The sequence below is a fragment of the Triturus cristatus genome, chromosome 7 (assembly GCF_964204655.1).
Source record: "Triturus cristatus chromosome 7, aTriCri1.1, whole genome shotgun sequence".
Lineage (NCBI taxonomy): Eukaryota > Metazoa > Chordata > Amphibia > Caudata > Salamandridae > Triturus > Triturus cristatus.
The window spans coordinates 184,492,771-184,514,938 of NC_140590.1; the positions used below are offsets into that span (position 1 = coordinate 184,492,771).

At 43.7% G+C, this 22,168-nt stretch overlaps 1 protein-coding gene across 1 annotated transcript in view; it reads right to left on the reverse strand.

Annotated features, from left to right (window-relative positions):
* LOC146809179 (alpha-tectorin-like) overlaps window positions 1-22,168 on the reverse strand; it is a 934,770-nt gene that overhangs the window by 429,974 nt on the left and 482,628 nt on the right. Inside the window, exons 8-11 of the mRNA XM_085614840.1 lie at window positions 19,680-20,247; window positions 7,845-8,431; window positions 4,352-4,910; window positions 1,087-1,286 (exon numbers count right to left, since the gene is read on the reverse strand). Of these exons, the coding sequence (XP_085470966.1) occupies window positions 1,087-1,286; window positions 4,352-4,910; window positions 7,845-8,431; window positions 19,680-20,247 (1,914 nt within the window). The remainder of the gene's footprint in view (window positions 1-1,086; window positions 1,287-4,351; window positions 4,911-7,844; window positions 8,432-19,679; window positions 20,248-22,168) is intronic.

The window sequence follows — 22,168 nt, forward strand, 5'->3', positions numbered from 1 at the left end:
GCATTATTAACATGTGTGTCTAATGTGATGTGTAAAGGTCTAAATGAAATGTTCACGTTGTGTATATGAAAGGCCTATTCTTTTTTTCTTATGTTGGCTGGATTGTGTAAAATGTAATTTCCCGGGTAAGCTCTCACATTTGGAGGTAGTCAGCGAGTTTCATGTATATGCAAGGTTGTTCTGTTCTCACGTTTCAGTTGCAGGGGAAGGAAGCTGCCTTTGTTAGTTAGGCTTAACGCTCTTTGTTTTAGGAGTGTGGCATGGAGGAAAAAAGAAATAAAGTAAAAGGAATTTCGATAATTGGGAGCCGGTGTTCTTTCTCGCTGAAGAGGGCCTGGGAATCAAGGTCATTGTGCTGAACATTGGAAGGAATGTGGAAGATGGTGGAAAATTACTTACGAGAGGTGTCTGTTGAGATGAGGTAGCAAGCTCTGTAGCATTGACTACTTGACCCATACATGTGAATGTACTTCTTAGGAAGTCTTCACAAGCTGACACCTTTAATTGATATTGCCTGGGAAATGCTAAGTAGGGATGTCATCTTAGAGATAGAGTAGGAATAGTCTAATGCTTTTCACTTTTTAGCCATAGATGAAGTCTGACTTAATTATTGGAGCAGACCTTGCTTGTGTTTTGTTCTTGGAACTTTTCATTCTTTACATGAGTCATCGGATCAAGCTCACTCGTAGATATGGTTTTGTATTAGTTCCCATGTATTTTTACAACCTCATCTTGAGGTGTTTGTACATCCAGTTGTTTTTGGCTTTGTAATAAACCCACTAAATTGGAGTTTGGAGTCTGTGATTCTTTTGAGTCATAGTAAATACAGACTGTTGAATTACCGAAATGAGTTGTTTCCCCCCTTTACACTTCTCAGCAGGTAATAAATATACATCCACCTAGGGTTCCTGTTAAATTTTGGTGCAGAACCCGGCCCTATCAATATGGTGGGCCGCCACCTAACCAAGGTACCTTGGGAATCACCAAACGTTTCCCTGTACATCTGAACTCTGTGAAATGGACAATATTGCTGAAGTTGACACACCACTGGCTTCATTCACTGTCAGTTCTGCGAAGCTCACTCACCGTGTAATAGCGGCCCTGGTGCTCACAGCCGCAGTCTGTCTCTGGGACGCAGTCATCGCCGCTTCTGCGATAGCCTTCATTGCAGAAGCAGCCCTCGGAGCAGGCAGAGGTGCAGTGATCCCCCAGGATGGAGGTCGCACACGAGGCCTGGCACTGGTCCCCGCAGAGATCGTAGTGGCTGTGATCTGAGCAAGCAAGGGCTGCAAGACACAGCAAAGGTAGGTGAGCTGACCTCAGCAAGGGTACCGCAATATCTTCATTCATCCGTGGCATGAGTGGTCAAGGCAATGAAAATAAGTGGGGAACAGCCTTTATCATAAAGTTTTTACCACAAAATACTACTACAATGCATTTTTTCACCACACAAGTCTTTATCACATAAGTCTTTCAAATAGATATATGCTTGTATTGGTGACTATGTGGTAAGTAATTTTTAACATTATAGGAGTAATTTAAAAATGGTGTTCGGAGGGTCTCCCCCAAAAAAGTAAACCTGTTATGGACATATACATATTTCATTAACAAAAGCTTATTAAGATTTATTGTAACATTTTTCAACAGTAGGTGGTAGTGTTAGACTGTGACTAGATTTTACTATAACAGTAAACATGCTAAAAGTATGCGTGCTAGTGGATTGCGTGGCAATGGTATTTCAGATAAATGAGAATGTAAATGCGTGGTAGTGCAGTGGTATGCATTTTTAAAATCGATGTTGTAAAGACATGCATGGTAAAGAAACACGTGGTAATGTACTGAGCTTGGGGACAACAATTCTCCTTGACCTGGGCTGAGGAGCTGAACAAAATACTGCAACTCAAAACCTATGTACGTTCATGACTAAAAACATGAAAACAGGAATGACGAGGCATGTTTCTCAACATGATTAGTCGTTGTGAACCCACAACTATGACATCTATTTAAGAACAACCAAAGAAGAAGGCCAGACACAAACCCAAACTAATTGCAGTACATTTTCTGCCAGCTTCATCTCAACTTTTTGCATCAATAAATAACAAAGAGAGAGTGAGAAGGGTGAAGGCTTGCTCCACTTCCCTATCAAATTCGACAAACATGTGTGGTGTGGTGTGCTTGCTATGCCCAAACAAATGTAGTATGTCGCCGGCTATCAAAAAATCCTGCATAATGTCTCTCTTGTTTTACTCATTCCAGATACATACAAAGTTTGGTAACGAAGATTGTAAGTTACAAACAACCTTGCAGGTACCACTTGTTAGAATGTGCATGTGTACACCACGTAGGAGTAGCACATGGTTATGGGGGCATTCTGGTCCTGAAGAAAGCCATTTGACCCTGTGGTCAATTATGAAGACGGCTGAAACATGTAGACCTGAGATGTGGGATATCATAATAATCTCTTTGCATATCTACCTGTGTTTTTATTCTTACCCAAGGCTCCCATTATTAATTATTTAATGGTGGGAGCCCTTAAGATAATATGATATTCTTGATCTGTGTGAAGCCAAACATAACCTGCTCCCCTGTAACTCAGGTGTCGTAGCACACCCAGATGCATTAGGCCTCTTGAGTGAGAACCCTATGATGAAGCATGCCACTAATTAGTGTTGGGGGGTGAGTTTTTTTTTATAAACCTAGAGGGTTTTCCAACTCATCTAAGTGAGGGGCAGCACAGGATCTAGGACTTTGGCAGCAGGCTCTCTTTCAGTGTTTGTTGAACTTTATGCATGAGCAATGAGACTTGGAGAACTGCTTCCTGGCAGTAGTGTACATCAAGGATGCTAAAGGCCCTAATTCAAGAAAAACAACATGCCCTTGTTAGTTAGTGAAATGAGAGACCTCTGGATCTGGGTGCCACTAACTCGGCTGCATTACTGATAGCTACAACATTACTTGGGATTAGTAGCCTGTTTTGTGCAATGCTGATGCCCACGTCAGAAAGCAGAGAGTTGTTCTCTGATGTTTAGTTGACCCTTTTGAGTGTTTATAATTGGTAAGAACTCTGCTTGGAATCTCGGCAGCCATCTTCTCATGTGGCACTCATGAGGAAACTAAAGTGACTGCTTCTTTAGAATGATTCTTGTTTTATTACATCTGTCTTGGCAGAAAAACAACCTTTAAGAAGCAATTCTGCGAGAGCGGCATTCCTTCTACCCACATGCTGAATTCCTTGAGTACAGAATTTATTACATCAGCTGAGAGCACTTTTTGTCTTGTTGAAAGGCTTGATCTCAATACACAAGGACTGAGTCGTGTATGCTGATGAGCTGATAATCAAAACTATGGGCCTGAATGATTCTTTAAGAAAAGTTATGTCAGATGCCAAAGGTTTGAACATGTGTATTAAGAAAGGATAGAGGCAGTAGACCTGTCAGAAATTGGGTTCCTGGTTGACTGGGCTTTGAGCCCTGGTCAAGCAGAACCAAAATCCTTGTAAATTGGGCTAAGAACTAATTCAGAAGTATTTTATGGCAATGGCTCTAGGAAATGCTGAACTGTGCTGCTAGGTGCCAGGGATCTCTATGGTAGGACCCCATTTTATGATAACTCTTAATATGTACATGCTGCCTCTCAGATAAGCCTGACTGCTCATGCCAAGCTACCAAGGGGGTGAGTAGGGGTTATTATAGGAGTGTAACTCCCTTGCCCTGACTAGGAAGAAGGGTCTCTACTTGGACAAATGTACCTAACTCCCGCCAACTAGAGAGCCCCATTTCTAACAGCGGGTAACATGTTGTTTTAGTTTTACCGATCAGTAATACAACATGCTTTCCCCCTTTATGACTTGTTTTCCTGGTGAGAATTCCTCTAGGCAGTACTTTGATATATTTGTCAAGGGGAGCACTCTGGGTCAGAACGCGATAGGATAAAAAGGAAAATGCAAATCTAATATCATATGCCAATCAATATAAGTCTCATGATAACAATGTATATTATATAAACAAAAATATTAAAACCTAGTTCATTTTCTGACACTTCACAATAATCTTGCAATTTTCTGTAAGTGCACAGCTGCTGTTAAGAAAATGATTCTATTTCAGATGAGTATTATTTCATACAAATAAATCAAGAGATCAAAAAAAGCGATATCACTCTGCAATCAAAATCAGTGTACCATCATCCTGGCACCAATAAACACTCTTTGAATCTAGAGACAAAATGTGACGCTGTCATTCCATAGCTTTGCCTCATTTTACCACGGACAATAGATATTCAGTTAGAAACAGTAAAGCACCACTATGACGAAATGAAATACAGGGACTTAGAAGAGTAATTTGACAGTTCTTACCACAAAAGGACTCATTCCTCCAGTGGGAGATGGTGACATTTGCAGTCTGGCAAGCAGCAGCATAGGTCTGGATGGAGAGGCACAGTGTGCGGTTGTCCCCTCCCATGAGGCAGTGCTCACTTAGGCATCTGGAGAAGTATTGATCCGGGTCAATATGTTGGTGGCAGAGGGAGAAGGGGCCACTGGAGTCTTTGATAATGTCGCAAAAGAAGTCAGAGTTGAACTGCTCTTCATTCTGGCATACCGGGCATGTTCCTTCACAACCATCGCTGCACACCAAACCTCCCTCGACCTTCCAGCCAGTGACGAACTGAGAAGTGCCATTGGATAATGTGCCATTCTGGGTGGCAAAGTCATCACTGGCATCTCCGTTGAAGTTCCCACAGAGACCGCAGGTTTTATTTCTGTATCTGGAGTGCAGGTTGATGAGTACAGTGAAGGCGTCATAGATCACAGTTAGGCCAAACCTGGTCTTGAGCACCATGCCAATCTCACTCTTATAAACTAGGAGGTCGCCTCCATCAGTGGTGATGGGCAGAGTAACAGACACCCCATCAACCTGTTCAGAGAAATAGGTTATTCCAAATTAGACAAACTTGTGAACTGCTGTCCTTCAGGAGGCTTTTCTAGCCAAAATGCATTTAAAACGTCTTCACACTGATAACCAATGAATCCTGAATTTGGTACACAAAAGACTGGACATGGTTTTCTAGCTTCTACTATTGAGAAAGAGTTGCTGGTGGGCTATACAAAAATGTTACCTTGTTCAAATGTTTCCCTTTTCAACACTGCCTCAAAAATGAGATGCAGTGTATTATTTCCTGGTATTTTCTGCCTTCTCTTCATGTTCTATATTTTCTTACCCTGCTAGCAATTTCTGCATTAGCTCTTAGATAATACACACCAAATTGCTCTATACTTTATCTCATACAAAAGTGGGGCATTGCTCCAATTTTAGTGCCGGATCCAAAAAACCATAGGGTTTAGCCATGTAATTTCCCCCCACAAGTTACAGTGAGTTACACATAGGACTCTCAGGGTACCCTTAGAATAATTTCCTTGGTTATGCCTCATTTGTCTCCAGTGTTTCTCCTACATACTTCTCTTGCTTGCAGCAGGTGGGTTCTCTGGATAAATTATACCATTTGAGTGGAGTTACTGTGCATCATGCATTCCAGATGGGAATGTACAGCTAAGCACAATCTTTCTACTCAACATTCAGATGTATCATCCTGGCATTTAAACACTTTCTTCTGCATGAAGAGAAATCCATCAGTAATCTCAAGGGATGTAAACAACAACAACTGATGCCACTCTAATACGATATTGATAAACATTTAAATGAACTACCCTCTCCTTCTGGTCAACAATAAACACTTGAGATAAAATCAAATATGAATTGGTTCACACAACATCTTCCAATGAGTAAGTGTGTCTATGTCTCACCAACTCACGGGAAACTCTTTGTGAACCAGACTCATAGATGGTAAATGGGGGCATGGCTGACAAATAATGTAGACAGAAAAGGTGAAATGGGAAGTCTCATCATATTTAATCAAAACAGGATGAATGTGCAGAAATATTTCAAGGGCAAATAGCTGGTCTCTGCTGTGAAAAGTTAGTGGTAAAACAAAAAAGTCTCAGGCCTGATTCATAAAGGTTTTACTGACTCTTGGAATACTCTTTGATCAGCAAAGGAAATTGTGTCTTTGAAATGATATACATATGAGTGAATGCTGTTTTCTGATACTTATATAAAATTAATTTTGTACTAACAATTGTGAATAAACTATAATATAAGGGATGAAGTACCCCTGTCATACATTATAAGAAAATTGCAAGTCACTGAGGGGTTCCATACACATATAGAAGAACGAGACCGAAAGCGGAGTTCATTTATAACGTTATAGAACACTAAGGTGACTTGCAATATCCTTATGTACGTCAGGGGGTACTTAATCCCATATACTACATGGTTCCACCATCACCTTTCCCACAAACCACTTAAAACCATGGGGGCACATTTACAAAAGTGTCACTTAGTGCAACAGCGCAGCAAGTGACCTTGCTGTGCTGCACTGGATGACAAGGAAAGGGCAGGACTATGATGTATTTAAGTCAATACGACACATTCCTGCTTTTTCCCCCGTGCTGTTGCCCTTTTGGCAGCCTAGCGACAACGCAGACACCCTTGCACCATGGTGCAAGGATGCTTCTGTTGCACGCAGGATTGTTTTGTGCAGGAAGGGGCAATTCCCTGAGGCATATTCCTCTTTCTATGTGTGCTGCAGAATACAGCACACATAGAAAGAGGAAGTAAAGAGGAGAAAAAAGATATTTCGACTTGCTACACCTCCCCTGGGAAGGCATATCTTTCCGGCGCATTACCAGGTTTACCAATCCTGGTAAATCTGGGAATGCATCAAATTCCATGGGAGTTGCGTGGAAACACCCACGCAACACCCATGGAACGCCTCCCCAGGGCAGAGTAAGGCAACGCAGCGATTTGAACTGCATTGCTTTACTTCAGATTTATTGAACCACTCATGACTATGCAAAGTGGCCTTGCATGTCTTAATAAATCTCAATTACGGTTTGCATCACGCATGTACCGCATTGTGTGCTGCAAACACAAAGCAAACTGAGTCATAAATATGCTCCTTGGTGCGTAGCTCTTTCATATGAAAGAGGAAGCATGTTTGCAAACATGAAGAGTGAAAAAACAAAAACCTCTAGTGCAAAATTAAACACATCAACCACCTCTTGGTTATTTGTTGCAAACAGATATTAGAAACAGTTCAATAAAAGTCAGTTTTTCTTTTTTTTTTAAAGCTGCACTAGCTTGGAATGTGTAGAAACTTGCAGAAAAATTCTAGCTTTTCTCTAAGGGCTGCAAAAAACAAACATGTTCTCTCTCCTTGTCATTGTAAGCTGAAAATAGAGCAAGAAAACCAACCTTCTGTTTTCTTTGCTTTAAACAGCTGCTTCAGTTAAGCTCCGATGCAGATTTTAATGACCTCAGAACTCAACTGTAAAAACGTATATTAGTGATTGCTTTCATGTAGCAACAGTGGGAAAAAAGGTTGTTTCCCACTGTTGTTGCCTCCTAAAGGAATGTCAGCTTGCTCTTGAAGGACTTTCTGAGAGCCAGTCAATTCAGTGCAGTGCTGGCTCTCTGTTCCGATGGAGAGCAAAGAGCACAGTTCCAGAAGAGAAGGAAGTCACAGAGGGTGGTGGGAATTGGTCACAGTAAGTCACAGTTCTAGGATGATACACTTGAATTTTGAGGGTCCTAAGTGACATCATAGATTACTTACATTTATAGATGGGTAAAAAGTAAATACTGGGATGTTTTTCACCCTGGGGTTCTGAGTGGCATCAGAGACAACTTGAGCTTTGCTCTTATTCTCTGTTTGATAACGCAGCTACACATTTATAATTCTATATATCACACTTCAAAGTTTCAGGTTAATGAATGCCATAGTAACATTACCTTGACAGAGCCTCGCTCGAAAGTGATCAGGTAACCCTTGGCCCGCACAGAGACGGCTGTGGTGGCTGGAACTCCATTTACCCAGTTGTCGCCCTTGACTTCCACACGGAAGGCTGTCAGATAATCTGAAGGCGTGCACAGTTCAGACAGAATGTAAGTGCAGTTGTTCTGAATGCTGTATTGCGTCCCATCAAAGGTGCTGTAGTGGGTTCCTCTGGATGCCTGGCAGTGTCCCTCAGGCGGTACTTGGCATTCAAATATCCCATCCCTGTCTACGCAGTCTTCCTCTTGGGCACATGGCGCACTGGAGCACTGGGCTATGCCGGTTGTCTCATTGCATCTACAGATGGTCAGACAGTCCACTCCTCTCCAGGTCTCTCCAGCCAGATAGTGCCTGTTGTAATACCTACACCCACACTGCCCCAGAGGGATGCAGTCTGTCCCATTGAGTACAAACCCATGGTCACACTGGCATCCTTCTCTGCATGGGACTGGACAGCTGGAGGGGATTGACCGGTTGCTGCAGGTGGCCGGGCATGAAGATCCACAGAGCTCATAGTGAGTGTTTACTTTTGGACATTTCATTTCTAGAATACAAAATGGTGGAATTATAAGTTGTGAAGAATCAGGGATGCTGGTGACAGATGCTGTGTGTGATGAGATATCAAAAAAGGGGAGAATTGGGGATGCAAGGGCAGAGATATATAAGGATGGCAAGGAGCGGATTGAGGAACAATGAACTCCAGGCAAGCGGTCAATGTATAGATGGACGATGGACAGAGAGAAGGGGACCATTATGTATAGAAAGAAAGAATGCTGAATGGATAAAAGAAGGGTACCACTGAAGATGGGTGGTACAATAGAATGATGGAGTATGTTTAAATGGTGAACAGGTGAAGAGAATAATGAATGAAACCGAGATTAACACATAAGTGTTGTATAAATGGAAAGACACACATGGAACTGCATTAGACGGGCACAGTGTTTGATGGAAAAGAGAATGATGGGTACATGGAAAGAGAGAAATTGATGCACTGATAAGTTATAAATGTTCTTTAAAAAAGATTTTAGTACAAAATCTATAGTTTGAAAATCATGTAGTTAGAGCTCATTTTGGGTATCATGCAGGGATTGGTGGGGAGGGAATCCCACCTTATATCGACTTTCACTACATGTAGAGGAACAGGAATCCCTGGTTGTGAGCCGACTCACCATCATGGCGACGGACACCGCCACAGGGGCACTACCAAAGACCCACACTATTAAGGGAAGGCCTTCCAATGCAGATTTTCCCTGCTAAATTTGCCATGCAAGACATTGTGGAAATGGGAAGTCAAAATCGACAATGACACCCAAAACTCCCTGCGCTTCAGGGCCAATGTTTGCTTGTTTCCCCAGAAACAAAAAGGATAAATACCAAGCATAGTGCGTAACATAGTGACACCGGGGACCCGATGGGCCGCATGACAACCTTTAAATGAAACAAACAACAACGTGATGGAAGGAATGCTTACATTAATCTGAGCCTCTAGCACTGGAAATCCCAAACATAGGTCCCCAGCTCACTTACAAACAGAATTCAAGATGCACTTAACAGATAAGACCCAATAGCTTGAAACAGGTCTTGAGTTCCTGTATAGGGGGTCTGGTCTGGCAGTTCAGCCAGGGTTGCCTATAGGTATAAAAAAGGACTGATTTACATATGACTGGTCATTGTGGTGAAAATTGATTGACTTTAACCCCTTCGATGCTGATGACGGAGCGGTTCCGTCATGAGCATCGGTTGGGCTGTGCTCATGACGGAACCACTCCGTCATGAGCACAGCCCCTGGGAGAAGCGCTGGCGTTCCCCCCCTGGGGTAACGATCTTGCCCCACAGAGGGGGATGGCAGCGGAAGAGTTTCCGCTGCCACCCCCGACCACCCCCCACGCTTTGCCATGACGTCAGCGCACACAGCGCGCGCCGACGTCATCAGGAAGCGCTGGATACGCTGGAAACCATTTGTTTCCAGCGCGTCCAGGAGGAGGAGGTAGGTTTTGGTCTCCGGTGGTGCGGGGGGCCTAATCTGGACGCCTTGAGGCATCGGGGGAGAGGAAACAGTGTTTCCTCTCTCCTGATGTCTCAATGTAGGGCATTCCTGGTGCACGATCGTTCACAGCGTCGCGATCTTGCACCAGGAATGCCCCACTAGACACCAGTGATTCGTTTTTGGATGGAAAGGAAGCAACCCCTTGGGCAAGGGTCGCTTCCTAAGGGGGAAATATAATTTCAGACTTTTCTGCCTCCCCTCGGGACAGATCAGCCGATTTTTGGCCGTTTCTGGACCGGGGGGAGGGTCGGAGGGGGGCAGAAATGCTCACTAGAGCCAGGGAATTGTTTTTTTTAAAATCGGAAGCGACCCCTTTGGCAAGGGTTGCTTCCAGGGGCAGATAGTTTTTTTTATTTGGCCTTTCTGCCCCAAGGGGGGCAGAAAACCCCACTAGACACCAGGTAATTTGTTTATTTTTAAATGGAAGCGACCCCTTGGGCAAAGGTCGCTTCCAGGGGCCAAATTTATTTAAAAATTATATTCTGCCCCCCCAGGGGACAGATAGCCTGATTTATTTGGCGTTTCTGGCCCCAGGAGGGGCAGGAAATCCCACTAGAGCCAGGGAATTTTTTTTTTTTTTAAATTGAAAGCGACCCCTTGGGCAAGGGCTGCTTCCAGGGGGCATATTTAAAAAAAAAAGTATATTCTGCCCCCCCTGGGGGCAGATCGGTTTGTTTATTTGGCCTTTCTGCCCCCAGGGGGGGGGGGGCAGAAAACCACACTAGACACCAGGGAGTGTTTTAAATTTTAAATGGAAGCGACCCCTTTGGCAAAGGTCACTTCCTTATGGGCCTAAATAATTTTTAAGACTTTTCTGCCCCCCCCGTGGGGACAGATCACCTATATTTTTTGCCGTTTCTGGCCCCGGGGGGGGGGGCAGAAAAGCCCACTAGAGCCAGGGATTTAAAAATAATTAAATTGGTCGCTCCCATGGGACATATATTTTTTTATGTGTATTCTGCCCCCCCCGGGGGCAGATCTGCCCGTTTATTTGGCCTTTCTGCCCCCATTTGGGTAGTGACATAGCATGTTATAATGTGAATTGTTTTATTTCTTGTGAATTGCAATCGTAATGCTTTATTTCTCCCTTTTTGTTCTAGTTCAAGGCTTTTGCTCTTTAGACTGTTGCAGGTTGCGGTGTCGTTACTGGTGGTTCTGCTGTTTGTGTAGTTGCATGTGTATTTTTTGTACAATGTAAATGAGTTTCATTTCTCTGCATGAATGTGTTTTTTGCAAATCGTGTAATAATACCAGTATGTTTGGCTTCTGTTTTTTGAGTGTCAAAAAGATTTTGCATTTGCGCTTGATGTGTATTTTATTGTCTTGTGAGTAATTGGTTTTGTTTTTTTCTTTCTAGTGGGATATCGTTGGTTTTTGCTGTGTCTCTGCAGAGTAGGTGCTGGTGAGTGTAGCTGTCTCTTGTAAGTGAATCGTATAGTTTTTGAGTATATAGATCTTTGTGATAAAAGCACACATTTTTTTACTTACTTATTTTGCACAGTGTTGGTTGTTGTTGACTTGTTGCAGTCTCCTTTCTTAGTAAGGATAATGGCTAGCCACAGGATTACTGCTCAGCAGGTTGTTGGTATGCTTTTTTAGTCTTCCTCTGACCATGGTTCAGAGAGTGACTCTGCATCTGAGGCAGGGGAAGATTCAGGCAGTGAGTTTTTTCTCCACATGGAATCATCAGATGATGAAGCTACTCTCAGTGCAGATGAAGCTACTCTTGGTGTGGATGAAGCTACTCTCAGTGCGGATGAAGTGCCTGTGTTAGAGGAGGATATTGATGTGCCGATAGTGTGGCAAGAGGCATCTGGGCTGCAGCATGGGGCTGCAAGGCTTCCCATTGAAAGTGCTGACCTCTGGGTTGCCCCAGGCATGGTGCAGCCGGCATTGCCAGACTTTACTGGAGTTCCAGGGTGTAGAGTGAATACTGAAAACATTTTCCAGTTGTTTATGGACGATGTATTTTTGGCAGAGATTGTTGAGCAGACTAATTTGTATACCGAACAGTTTTTGAGGGACAACAGTGCCAGCCTTAAGCCCCACTCTAGAGCTACCCGGTGGACTCCCACAAATCTGGAAGAAATGAAGATGTTCTTGGGTTTAACTTTTTTGATGGGCTTGCGAAGGAAGCCATCAATGTCTTTATATTGGTCTACTAGTCCCTTGATGGCAACTGCTATATTTCCGGTAGTCATGATAGGTATTTGCTTCTACTTAGGATGATGCAGTTTGTCGATAATGGTTTAGAGTTGCCATGAGATCACCCTGATTGTGACCGTCTTTTTAAGATTCATCCTGTCATTGATCACTTTGTTGATTGATTTTCTGAGATCTATGCTCCAGGGAAAGAAATAGCAGTGGATGAGTCTTTGGTGTTGTTCAAGGGCCGCTCGGTTTTTAAGTAATACATTTCTAGTAAGAGGGCACGCTATGGAATTAAGCTGTATATGCTGTGTGATAGTCGTACTGGATATGTCTCTAATTTCATGGTGTACACCGGTAAGGAATCCAGGATTAACCCCCCTGGTTGTCCGTCCACTTTTGGAGTGACTGAGAAAATTGTGTGGGAACTTGGTAGAGGACTTTTTAACCATGACCACCATTTATATGTAGATAACTTCTACACTGGTGTGCGGTTGTTCAGGGAATTGGCCAAAGTGGACACTGTTGCTTGTGGCACAATCCGCTCGAACCGTAAAGGTTTCCCAAAAGAACTTGTTTGTCAAAAGCTTGTGTGGTGCAGTGCGTTGCGAAGAGCTTCTAGTTGTGAAGTTTTCAGACAGGAGAGATGTTTACATGCTGACTACCATCCATGATGAAAGCACTTCACCTGTGACTGTTTGGGGTCAGGTTGCTGAAGTGCGCAAACCTGTGTGTATTTTAGACTATAATAAGCACATGGGTGGTGTTGACAGAGTAGATCAGAGGTTGTAACCTTGCGCTGCTCTTCATAAGGCTTACATTTGGTATAAGAAGTTGGCTATCCATCTTTTCCACTTGGCAACCTTTAATGCTTTTGTTGTATTCCAGGATTCTTGTCCTGAGTCAAAGATGACTTTTGCTAAGTTTCAGGAGTCTGCAATAGGCAGCATTGTTTTAGTGGAACAGGCAAGTGTTCCTAGAGTTGGAGTGGGGGAGGATGTTGCTAGATTGAAAGATCGCCACTTTCCTGATCACACTCCTCCCACACCCTCAAAAGACTTTCCCAGTAGGAGATATAGAGTCTGTTGGCGAAGAGGTATGCAGAAGGAGACTCGTATGTGCTGCCCCGAGTGTCCTTCTAACCCTAGGCTGTGTGTGCCTGCTTGTTTTAGAATGTACCACACGCAAAATAATTTTTGGGAGCATACATGAGTGGTAAAGTGAACTGCCTGGCCTCTATTGTTTAATATTTTTTGTTCAGTTTCAAGGTGGGCATTTGTGGAGTGTATTTAGTTTCAGATTTTGTGTTAGTAGATTTGTATCTATTTGCAATTTGTTTGTGTTTTCTTATTTGCATAAAGAATTCCTAAATGTGTTGGTGGTGTGCGTGGAGTGGCGCTTGTCTGGCGGTGTGTGTGGACTGGCGCCTAGCTGCCGGTGTGTTTGGATTGGCGCTTGGCTGGTGTTGTGCGTGGACTGGCGCTTGGCTGGCAGTGTGTTTGGACTGGTGCTTGACTGGCGGTGTGTTTGGACTGGCGCTTGGCTGGTGGTGTGCGTGGACTCGTGCTTGGCTGGCGGTGTGCGTGGACTGGCGCTTGGCTGGCGGTGTGCGTAGACTGACACTTGACTGGCTGTTTGCATGGACTGGCGCTTGGCTGGCGGTGTGTGTGCACTGGCGCTTGGCTGGTGGTGTATGTGGACTGGCACTTGGCTGGCGGTGTGCGTGGACTGGCGCTCAGCTGGCGGTGTACGTAGACTGGCGCTTGGCTGGTGGTGTGTGAGCAGTGACTAGCTCCTGGTCACTACACACAGCTAGCCAAACCCAATACATGCAATCTGTGAGCTGGTGTGGTTGCTGTGTCAGGAATGTGGGCGTGTGAAAGTGATGGGCCCATGAATGGTGCTGTCTGCTGATGTGAGTGTTGTAAAGTGCTGGGCCGGCGGCTGGCGGTGTGAATGGTTTTGTATGTGTCACACATATGAAAGGTGTATGAATGGCCTGTAAAGAGGTTGGTGACTTGTCGTGGCTTTACAGCTCACGAGCTGTGAGTCAATGGTTCAGGTTCTTGTCCCTTCAATTATTAACAGTGCATTTCATTTTTGTGAAATCTCTGGTTAATTCAACTGTTTATACTGAGCCATCACTCACCCTCGTGCCAAGTCCAACCAGTATGTATGTGTGTTTGAGGAATAGGTGGTTGTGCAGAAATATTTGTCTTTTCTGTTTTTGTCAAGCAGGGTATACTTTGTCCCTTTTTGTGAATGTTGCAATGTGTTGGTTTTGTGCCTGGTGTTGTGAATAGTCTAGTGTGTATCATGTATCAAAGTTGTGTGAAGGGCCTGTAAAGCGGTTGGTGCCTTGACGTGGCTTTACAGCTCACGAGCTGCGAGTCACTGGTTCAGTTTTTTGTCCAATTATTGACAGAGCATTTCATTTTTGTGAAATCTCTTGTTAATAAAATTATATATACTGAACCATCACTCGCCCTCGTGCCAAATCCAACCAGTATGTGTGTGTGCTTGAGGAATAAATGGCTGTGCAGTAATCTTTGTCTTTTTATCTCTCTGCCAAGGTGTACATTTCATCTAAGAATAACCTACCAACTGTAGATTTTGTCTTAAACTAAACACCCATGGGAGTACATGGTGATGTCTCTCTTGTGGATCCCAACAAGTTATCTTACCCACAATGTTCTGCAAACCTCAAAATGTCTGTCACATTTTCCTTGCAAAATTGTGCCAAAATGTTCACGCTGCAGAAAGAAACAACAAATTTCCTACCCCTTCACCTTTCTCCAAGTATCCCAATAGAAATGGTATCTCACTAGCGTGGGTGGGTCAAGGACCCGTGACAGGCAAGGGCCCAAAACCACAAAACAACCTGGTTTTGCAAGGGGGGTCACCTGGGTTTTTGGCCCCATGCTCGGCGGCCATCTAGGAAAACCTACCAAACCCACACATTTCTGAAAACTAGACACCAGGGGGATTCCAGGGAGGTATGGCTTGCGTGGATCCCCCAACGTTTCCTTACCCAGAATCCCATGCAAACCTCAATTTTAGCTAAAAAAACCACTTTTTTCACACATTTTTGTGTGGGAAAGTTGTGGCATCACTGGGCTGACACAAATTTCCTACCCCCAGCATTCCCCCGGGTCTCCCAATAAAAATGGTGCCTCACTAGTGTGGGAGGCCTAAGTACCCACGAAAGGCAAGGGCCCAAAATGTATTGAGGCAACATCAAAATTGCCTATTACCAAACAACCTGGTTTTGCGAGGGGGGTCACCTGGGTTTTCGGCCCTGTGCTCGGCGGCCATCTAGGGAAACCTAAAAGACCCACACATTTCTGAAAACTTGACACTTTTTTCACACATTTTTGTGTGGGAAAGTTGTGACATCACAGGACTGAAACAAATTTCCTACCACCCAGAGTTCCCCCGGGTCTCCCTATAAAAATGGTGCCTCACTCGTGTGGGAGGCCCAGGTACCCGCGACAGGCAAGGGCCCAAATCGTAGTGAGGCAACATCAAAATTGCCTATCACAAAACAACCTGGTTTTGCAAGGGAGGTCACCTGGGTTTTTGGTCCCGTGCTCGGCGGCCATCTAGGGAAACCTACCAAACCCACACATTTCTGTAAACTAGACACCCGGGGGATGTGTTTTTTTGGCAATTTTTTAAGTTTGCAAGGGATTCTGGGTAACAGAACCTGGTGAGAGGCAGTCGAGTCACCCCATCCTGGATTCCACTGGGTGTCTAGTTTTGAAAAATGTATAGGTTTACTAGGTTTCCCTAGGTGCCCGCAGGGCTAGGGTTAAAAAACTACAGCTAGGCACTTTGCCAAAAAAGGGACATTTTTCACTGCGAAATTGTGTTGCGTCCACGTTGCGTTTTGCACCATTTCCTGTCGCGGGCACTAGGCCTACCCAAACAAGTGAGGTACTATTTTTCTTGGAAGAATTTGGGGAACGCGGGGTGGGTGGAGATTTGTGGATCCATGCAAATTCCAGAACTTTCCACCGCAGAAATGTGAGGAAAATTTGTTTTTCTGGGCAATTTTTTAAGTTTGCAAGGGAATCTGGGTAACAGAACCTGGTGGGAGCCAGTCAAGTCACCCCATCCTGGATTCCCCTGTGTGTCTATTTTTCTAAAATGTATAGTTTTGCTAGGTTTCCCAAGGTGCCGGCAGAGCTAGGGTTAAAAAACTACAGCTAGGCACTTTGCCAATAAAAGGTCATTTTTCTCTGTGAAATTGTGGTGTGTCCACGTTTGCGTTTTGAGCCGTTTCCTGTCACGGGCATTAGGCCTACCCACACAAGTGAGGCACCATTTTTTGGTAGACTTTGGGGAACGCGGGGCGGGTGTAAATTTGTGGATCCACGCAGATTGCAGAACTTTCCACAACAGAAATGTGAGGAAAATTTGTTTTTTTTGACATTTTGTTAGGTTTGCAAGGGATTCTGGGTAACAGAACCTGGTGAAAGCCAGTGAAGTCACCCCATTCTGTGTTCCCCTGGGTGTCTAGTGTTAAAAAATGTACAGGTTTGCCAGGTTTCCCTAGGTGCCAGCACAGCTAGGGTTCAAAAACTACAGCTAGGCACTTTGCAAAAAAAGGTAAATTTTTCATTGTGAAAATGTGGTGTGTTCACGTTGTGTTTTGAGCCGTTTCCTGTCGTGGGCACTATGCCTACCCACACAAGTGAGGTACCATTTTTATTGGGAGACTTAGGGTAATTCAGTTTTGTAAAGCAACTGTTTTTACCTATTGACTTTCAATGCATTTCTGCCTTCCAAATAAAAGACAATGTGTAAAAAAGAAGTCATTTTGAAAAATGACCGATTATTCTCATGCTAGTATGAGTGTTCCCAATTTCGGAAATGTGCAAATATCTACTGTTTCTAAACTCTATATTTTGTTCCCATTTCAGAAATACATAGGTGTCTTTCATACCAATTTTTCCATGTATACATTTTCCCAGAGTAATTGCTAAATACCCGCTACATAATAAAAAACCATTGCAAGTCGCTGCTCAGTTTCTGGCTCTGGGTTCGTCGGGTTCTTGATGAACCTACAGGCCGTATATATCCCCACAACCATTATGGTACTGTGGATCTAACGGTATATTGTTTTCAAAGAGCTGTCATAATTAGAAGAAGTTACAGGTGAAAACGTTGACACAAAAAGCTTTTTTTTTCAACTAATTTTCAATTATTCCTATATTTAACTGTTAGTTTCTATAAAGAAACCTTAAAGGATCTACACAAATGACCCCTTGCTAAATTCACAATTTTGTCTACTTTCCAAAAATGTATAGCTTGCCAGGATCCATTATTGCTTTCATACCCATTTCTACCATTAACAGGAAGGAGGTTGAATGCACAAAATATTGCAAAAATAGGCTATGTCCCAGAAAAATGCCAAAACTGTGTTAACAATGTTAGTTTTCTGACAAAAGTCTGTCATTCCCTAAAAGCTTGGGAAATGGTAATTTCAGCCTTTTTTCATACCATTTGCAGGGAAAAACCCAGATGCTTTCATTTGCAGCACTATTTTCCTATTTTTCTCCCAAAAAACAAAATGTAGCTGTATTTTGGCTAATTTCTGGGACCCCTCCAGGGGAATCAACAAACCCTGTGTACCTTTAGAATCCCCATCATGTTGGTAGAAATGGACGCAAATTTGGCATGGATACCTTATGTGGTAAAAAAGTTACAGGGGCCTAAGCGCGAACTAACCCAAATAGCCAAAAAAGGCTTAGCACAGGGGTGGAAAATGCCTGGCAGCGAAGGGGTTAATGCGTCCTGCGTCCTTCCATCACTTTGTTGTTTTTTTGCAGTACTTTAAATGAAGATGTTAGTTTTAAAAAGTGTGAAATATGACCCTTCAATATTCACACAACTTGCCATCACCATGACCTGGCACTAATATACAGAGAGGGAAATGAGGGACAGATATTGAACATCTGTAGCATTTCCAGCACCCCTAAACCTACTTGCTGCTCTCTACTGATGAAGCAAGGAATCCAGAAACACATATATAAAGTGACACAGCACACGCTGCACAACAAGGGTGAAATATTAAAGACCACTACTGAAGTAAGTGTTATCATGCACTGCATTTGCCATGATGCATTCGACCGAGCTGAGTGTTGGGATGTGAGGCAGCATACTTCCACCCTCTTCTATCTGCAGGTCGTGGCCTCTCTCTCATTGTTTAAAGTGCTGACTGGCTGGATGAATAGGTGGCTGGGTTGATGATGAATAGATGGATTAATTATCCATTTTCATTGGGTATTTGATATAGGGAACATTTAAAGATCTGTATAGTGCTTTACAGTAAAGATGTTTTATCATAGCATGAACATCTTGAACATTGTTGCACATTGAATAGAAACATGTGTAAGGTCGCATTATTATTGGTCGGACAAGCTCTGAACCCAGGCCCGGATTTTGGTTTCAGAAATCCAATCACTAGACTGCTCCTTGAATGATGGACATAGCAGTAGGTAAGGGTTGTATGACAGAACCCCTCGTGCATTTACCTGGCATGCCTTTACAACGCAGTCAGTCCCCCGACTGTGACCCTACCACGCTTTACTTTACCATGCAAGTCGTTACTATTCCAAATCCAGTCTCTGCAACAGTAGGGAAGGGGCAGGTGTTGGACTTACAAATCCAACACCAATCCAATAACAATGGACGTTATCGTTGTAACAACTTTCAGGTTAAAGGAACACGTGTTAACATCGTAGTCAGGGTAGTGACTGCGTTGTAAAGGCAGGCTGTTTTTGTGGCTGCAAGTTAAAGAATGTTTCCCATAGTTAAGTGGGTGGAAGCAAACAATAATGAATAGAGGAGGGTAACTGGGTAATTTGTGGAGCAAAAAAGGAATGGAGCTATCGAGAGATGTGCTGAGGAACTGAGATAAGAGCTCATGGCTAGAAGCACTAGTACCTGCTTGGATGGATGAATGGTCCGAGGGAACAGTGGAAAGGTAGAGGAACAGAAGATGGAGGATTGCAACGTGGAAGGCCAGACACAGAGGTCAGGTGGAGAGATATTAATGGCTGGCTGTCTACATTTGGAATAATTAAGGATTGGTTTGGCTCGGCGGTGTTCAATGAGTAGATGGATGAATGGGTGGATGGATGGAAGAAATAGGTATGTAATGGAAATGAATGAATAGATAAATATAAAGATGGATTGATAATAGATGGACATGCCAAGGAACAAACAGGTAATATGATAAAGAAATAGGTAGATGGACAGATTTACAATGAAAGTGATGTGAGGACAGACGGGAGGATAGAGCGTAGAAGCGATAGAAAGACAAACGTGTGCAGTAGGGGATGTCTGCCAAAAGGGAAAATCAAGGATGAATGGGCAGTGATGAATTCACAAAGGGAGGGTCATATGAGCAGAGGAGTGCAGGGGACAATGAAGAGGTGAGTTTGGGTGAAGGGTGGGTTAGGAGGATATACGTATGAAAGGATGAATGGATAGTTGGTGCTGTGGAGGTAGTGAGGTAGAGGATACACTGGGGATAGAAAGAGGAAAACATTTACAATACTGTGGCTGTGAGCAGATGCATAAAGCTTACCACACTCTGTACGATCTCTCCAGTGCTGAATGGTGGTACCTTGTTTCTGGCACTGCTGGGCAAAATTTTGCATCATTGAACAGAAGGCCTGTTTGCTGTCACCACTGATGCACATACTGTAAACACAGTCTGTGACGATGGTGTTATTATCCCTTGCACCATCACATCGTCTAAACGGACCTTCAGGGTCAGTGATAACCCCACAATACCTCTTCGAGAAGAAGAAAGCCACGTTTTCCATACCACACGCAGGCACGCGGTCTGTCATTGCACAGATAGCATTATAGGCTGGAACTTGCCAACTTTTTACAAAATGGGCCACGTCCTCCATCACCGATCCACTAGGACCCCTAAAGTCGTCGCTGCGAATGCCATTAAAGTCTCCACAGAGCCCACATACTGCACCTGAGTAGGCACCAGGCACGGTCACCTCTACTACAGATTGATTCCAGTCGTAGGACACTACAAACCCAAAGGCAGCTTCGACCACAAGAGCAGAGCCAATGAAATGGACCTGGAGCAGTCCTGAAAGAAGGAAAATGGGCAAGTCCGATGCACTTCCATTGACCTGCAAGAGAACACACCAGATAACAGATTGCTTCCTCCCTTTGTCAACTTCACAACATTGCCACTGATACCCTAAAGTCTCCTGGAAGACTGCCTGTGTCTGATGTACCACCACTAGGAAAGAGAGAACTGAACACCAAATAAATCACTCACAGCAATTATTGATTTTGCAATGACAGCACCACTCTGGTCTACCAAAGTATTAAGTGCTAGAGTCCTGTACTACTGAACAAAGGTACCAAGGCAACAGTCACCTTTTTACTTTGCAGATTCTTGCTCCATTGTGGATCACTCCAGAATATTGTATAACGTTAAGTCAGATATTGCTGGGGATAATGTGTGGAATTAACTGCCAGCCTGTTGTATGGGCTTAACTTGGACACTGCTCTAATAACCCAGGCTCGATACTACTGTGTGTGCACAGCAGGGACCGTGTCTGCTCCAGCATGCTGTGTTTACTTTCTATCTGAGGTGTTTGAGCTCAAACATTGGGTGTTGTATGGTGTTTGATATGGTTGTAAGGTTGAAGCTTACCTAGGAAGCATATATCTGTAGTAGTCTTGTAGTCAAAGTGGGGGTCATGGTTGGAGTCGTCTGCGGTGTCGGTAAGAATTTCAGGTTCTGATGGTGATGCCTGGATACCAGGTTAGGATAGTACTGCATATTTAAAACGGAAGCTGTGAATAAACATCCTTGGGCTTGGCCCAAGATAATCATACTTTATGCCGAAGTCATGAATTTAGTTATTTTTGCAATTGTGTTCTTTGTCCATGATCCTTTTAGTATGTCCCTACTGATGTGCATTCCTGATAAGAAAACAGATGTGTGAGTTCAGTTTTGAGGCAGATCTGTGGGCTTAGGAGATGGATATCTGATGTCAGCTGGAACATTAACGTGTGGGCTAAACTAGGATGCTCATGTGCACGCGGCCTAGGTTGCTACTATGTATTCACAGATATGACCGTGATGCAGAGATCCAGCAAAAACTGACTTGTGCGATCAAGTAGGAGACTGAGGTGTCGGCTTATGAATGACTCTGATGAGGATCTCCAGCTACTCAGAAAGCTCTCTGATCTCGCGGCTGAAAGTTGCCCGCGCTGAAAAGGCTTAGAAAGGACTGCGATCTGTAGTCTCAAGTATGACACCGATGTTTAAACTCAGAAAGGGGTCTGATGTGTAGGCACAGAGAAGCCACTAACGTAGACACTCAGAAAGAGTGCTGATGTGTAGACACAGAAATGACTCTGATGTGTAGGCACAGAGTGGTGACTTTTAAAGCAGACTCTTGGAAAGAGCTCTGATTTGTAGGCACAGAGAAGTCACAAATGTAGAGACTCAGAAAGAGCTCTGATATGTAGGCACAGAGTGGTGACTAATAAAGTAGAGACTTGGAAAGAGCTCTGGTTTGTAGGCACAGAGAAGACACTAATGTAGAGACTCAGAAAGAGCTCTGATGAGGAGGCTCAAATACAACACTAATGTATAAATTCAGGAAGGACTCTGATGTGTAGATACAGAGAAGATACCAATGTAGAGACCCATAAAGAGCTGTGATGTGTAGGCACGGAGAAGACAATTATGTAGAGACTCAGAGAGGATTCTGATGTGTAGGTACTGTGAAGACACTAATGTAGAGACTCAAAAAAGCTCTGATGTGTAGGCACAGAGAAGACACTAATGTAGAGACTCAGAAAGAGCTCTGATGTGTAGGCACAAAAAATACACTAGTGTAGAGACTCAGAAAGAGCTCTGCTTTGTAGGCACAGAGAAGACAATAATGTAGAGACTCAGAAAGAGCTCTGCTTTGTAGGCACAGAGAAGACACTAATGTAGAGACTCAGAAAGAGCTCTGCTTTGTAGGTACAGAGAAGACACTAATGCAGAGACTCAGAAAGAGCTCCAATGTGTAGACACAGAGAATA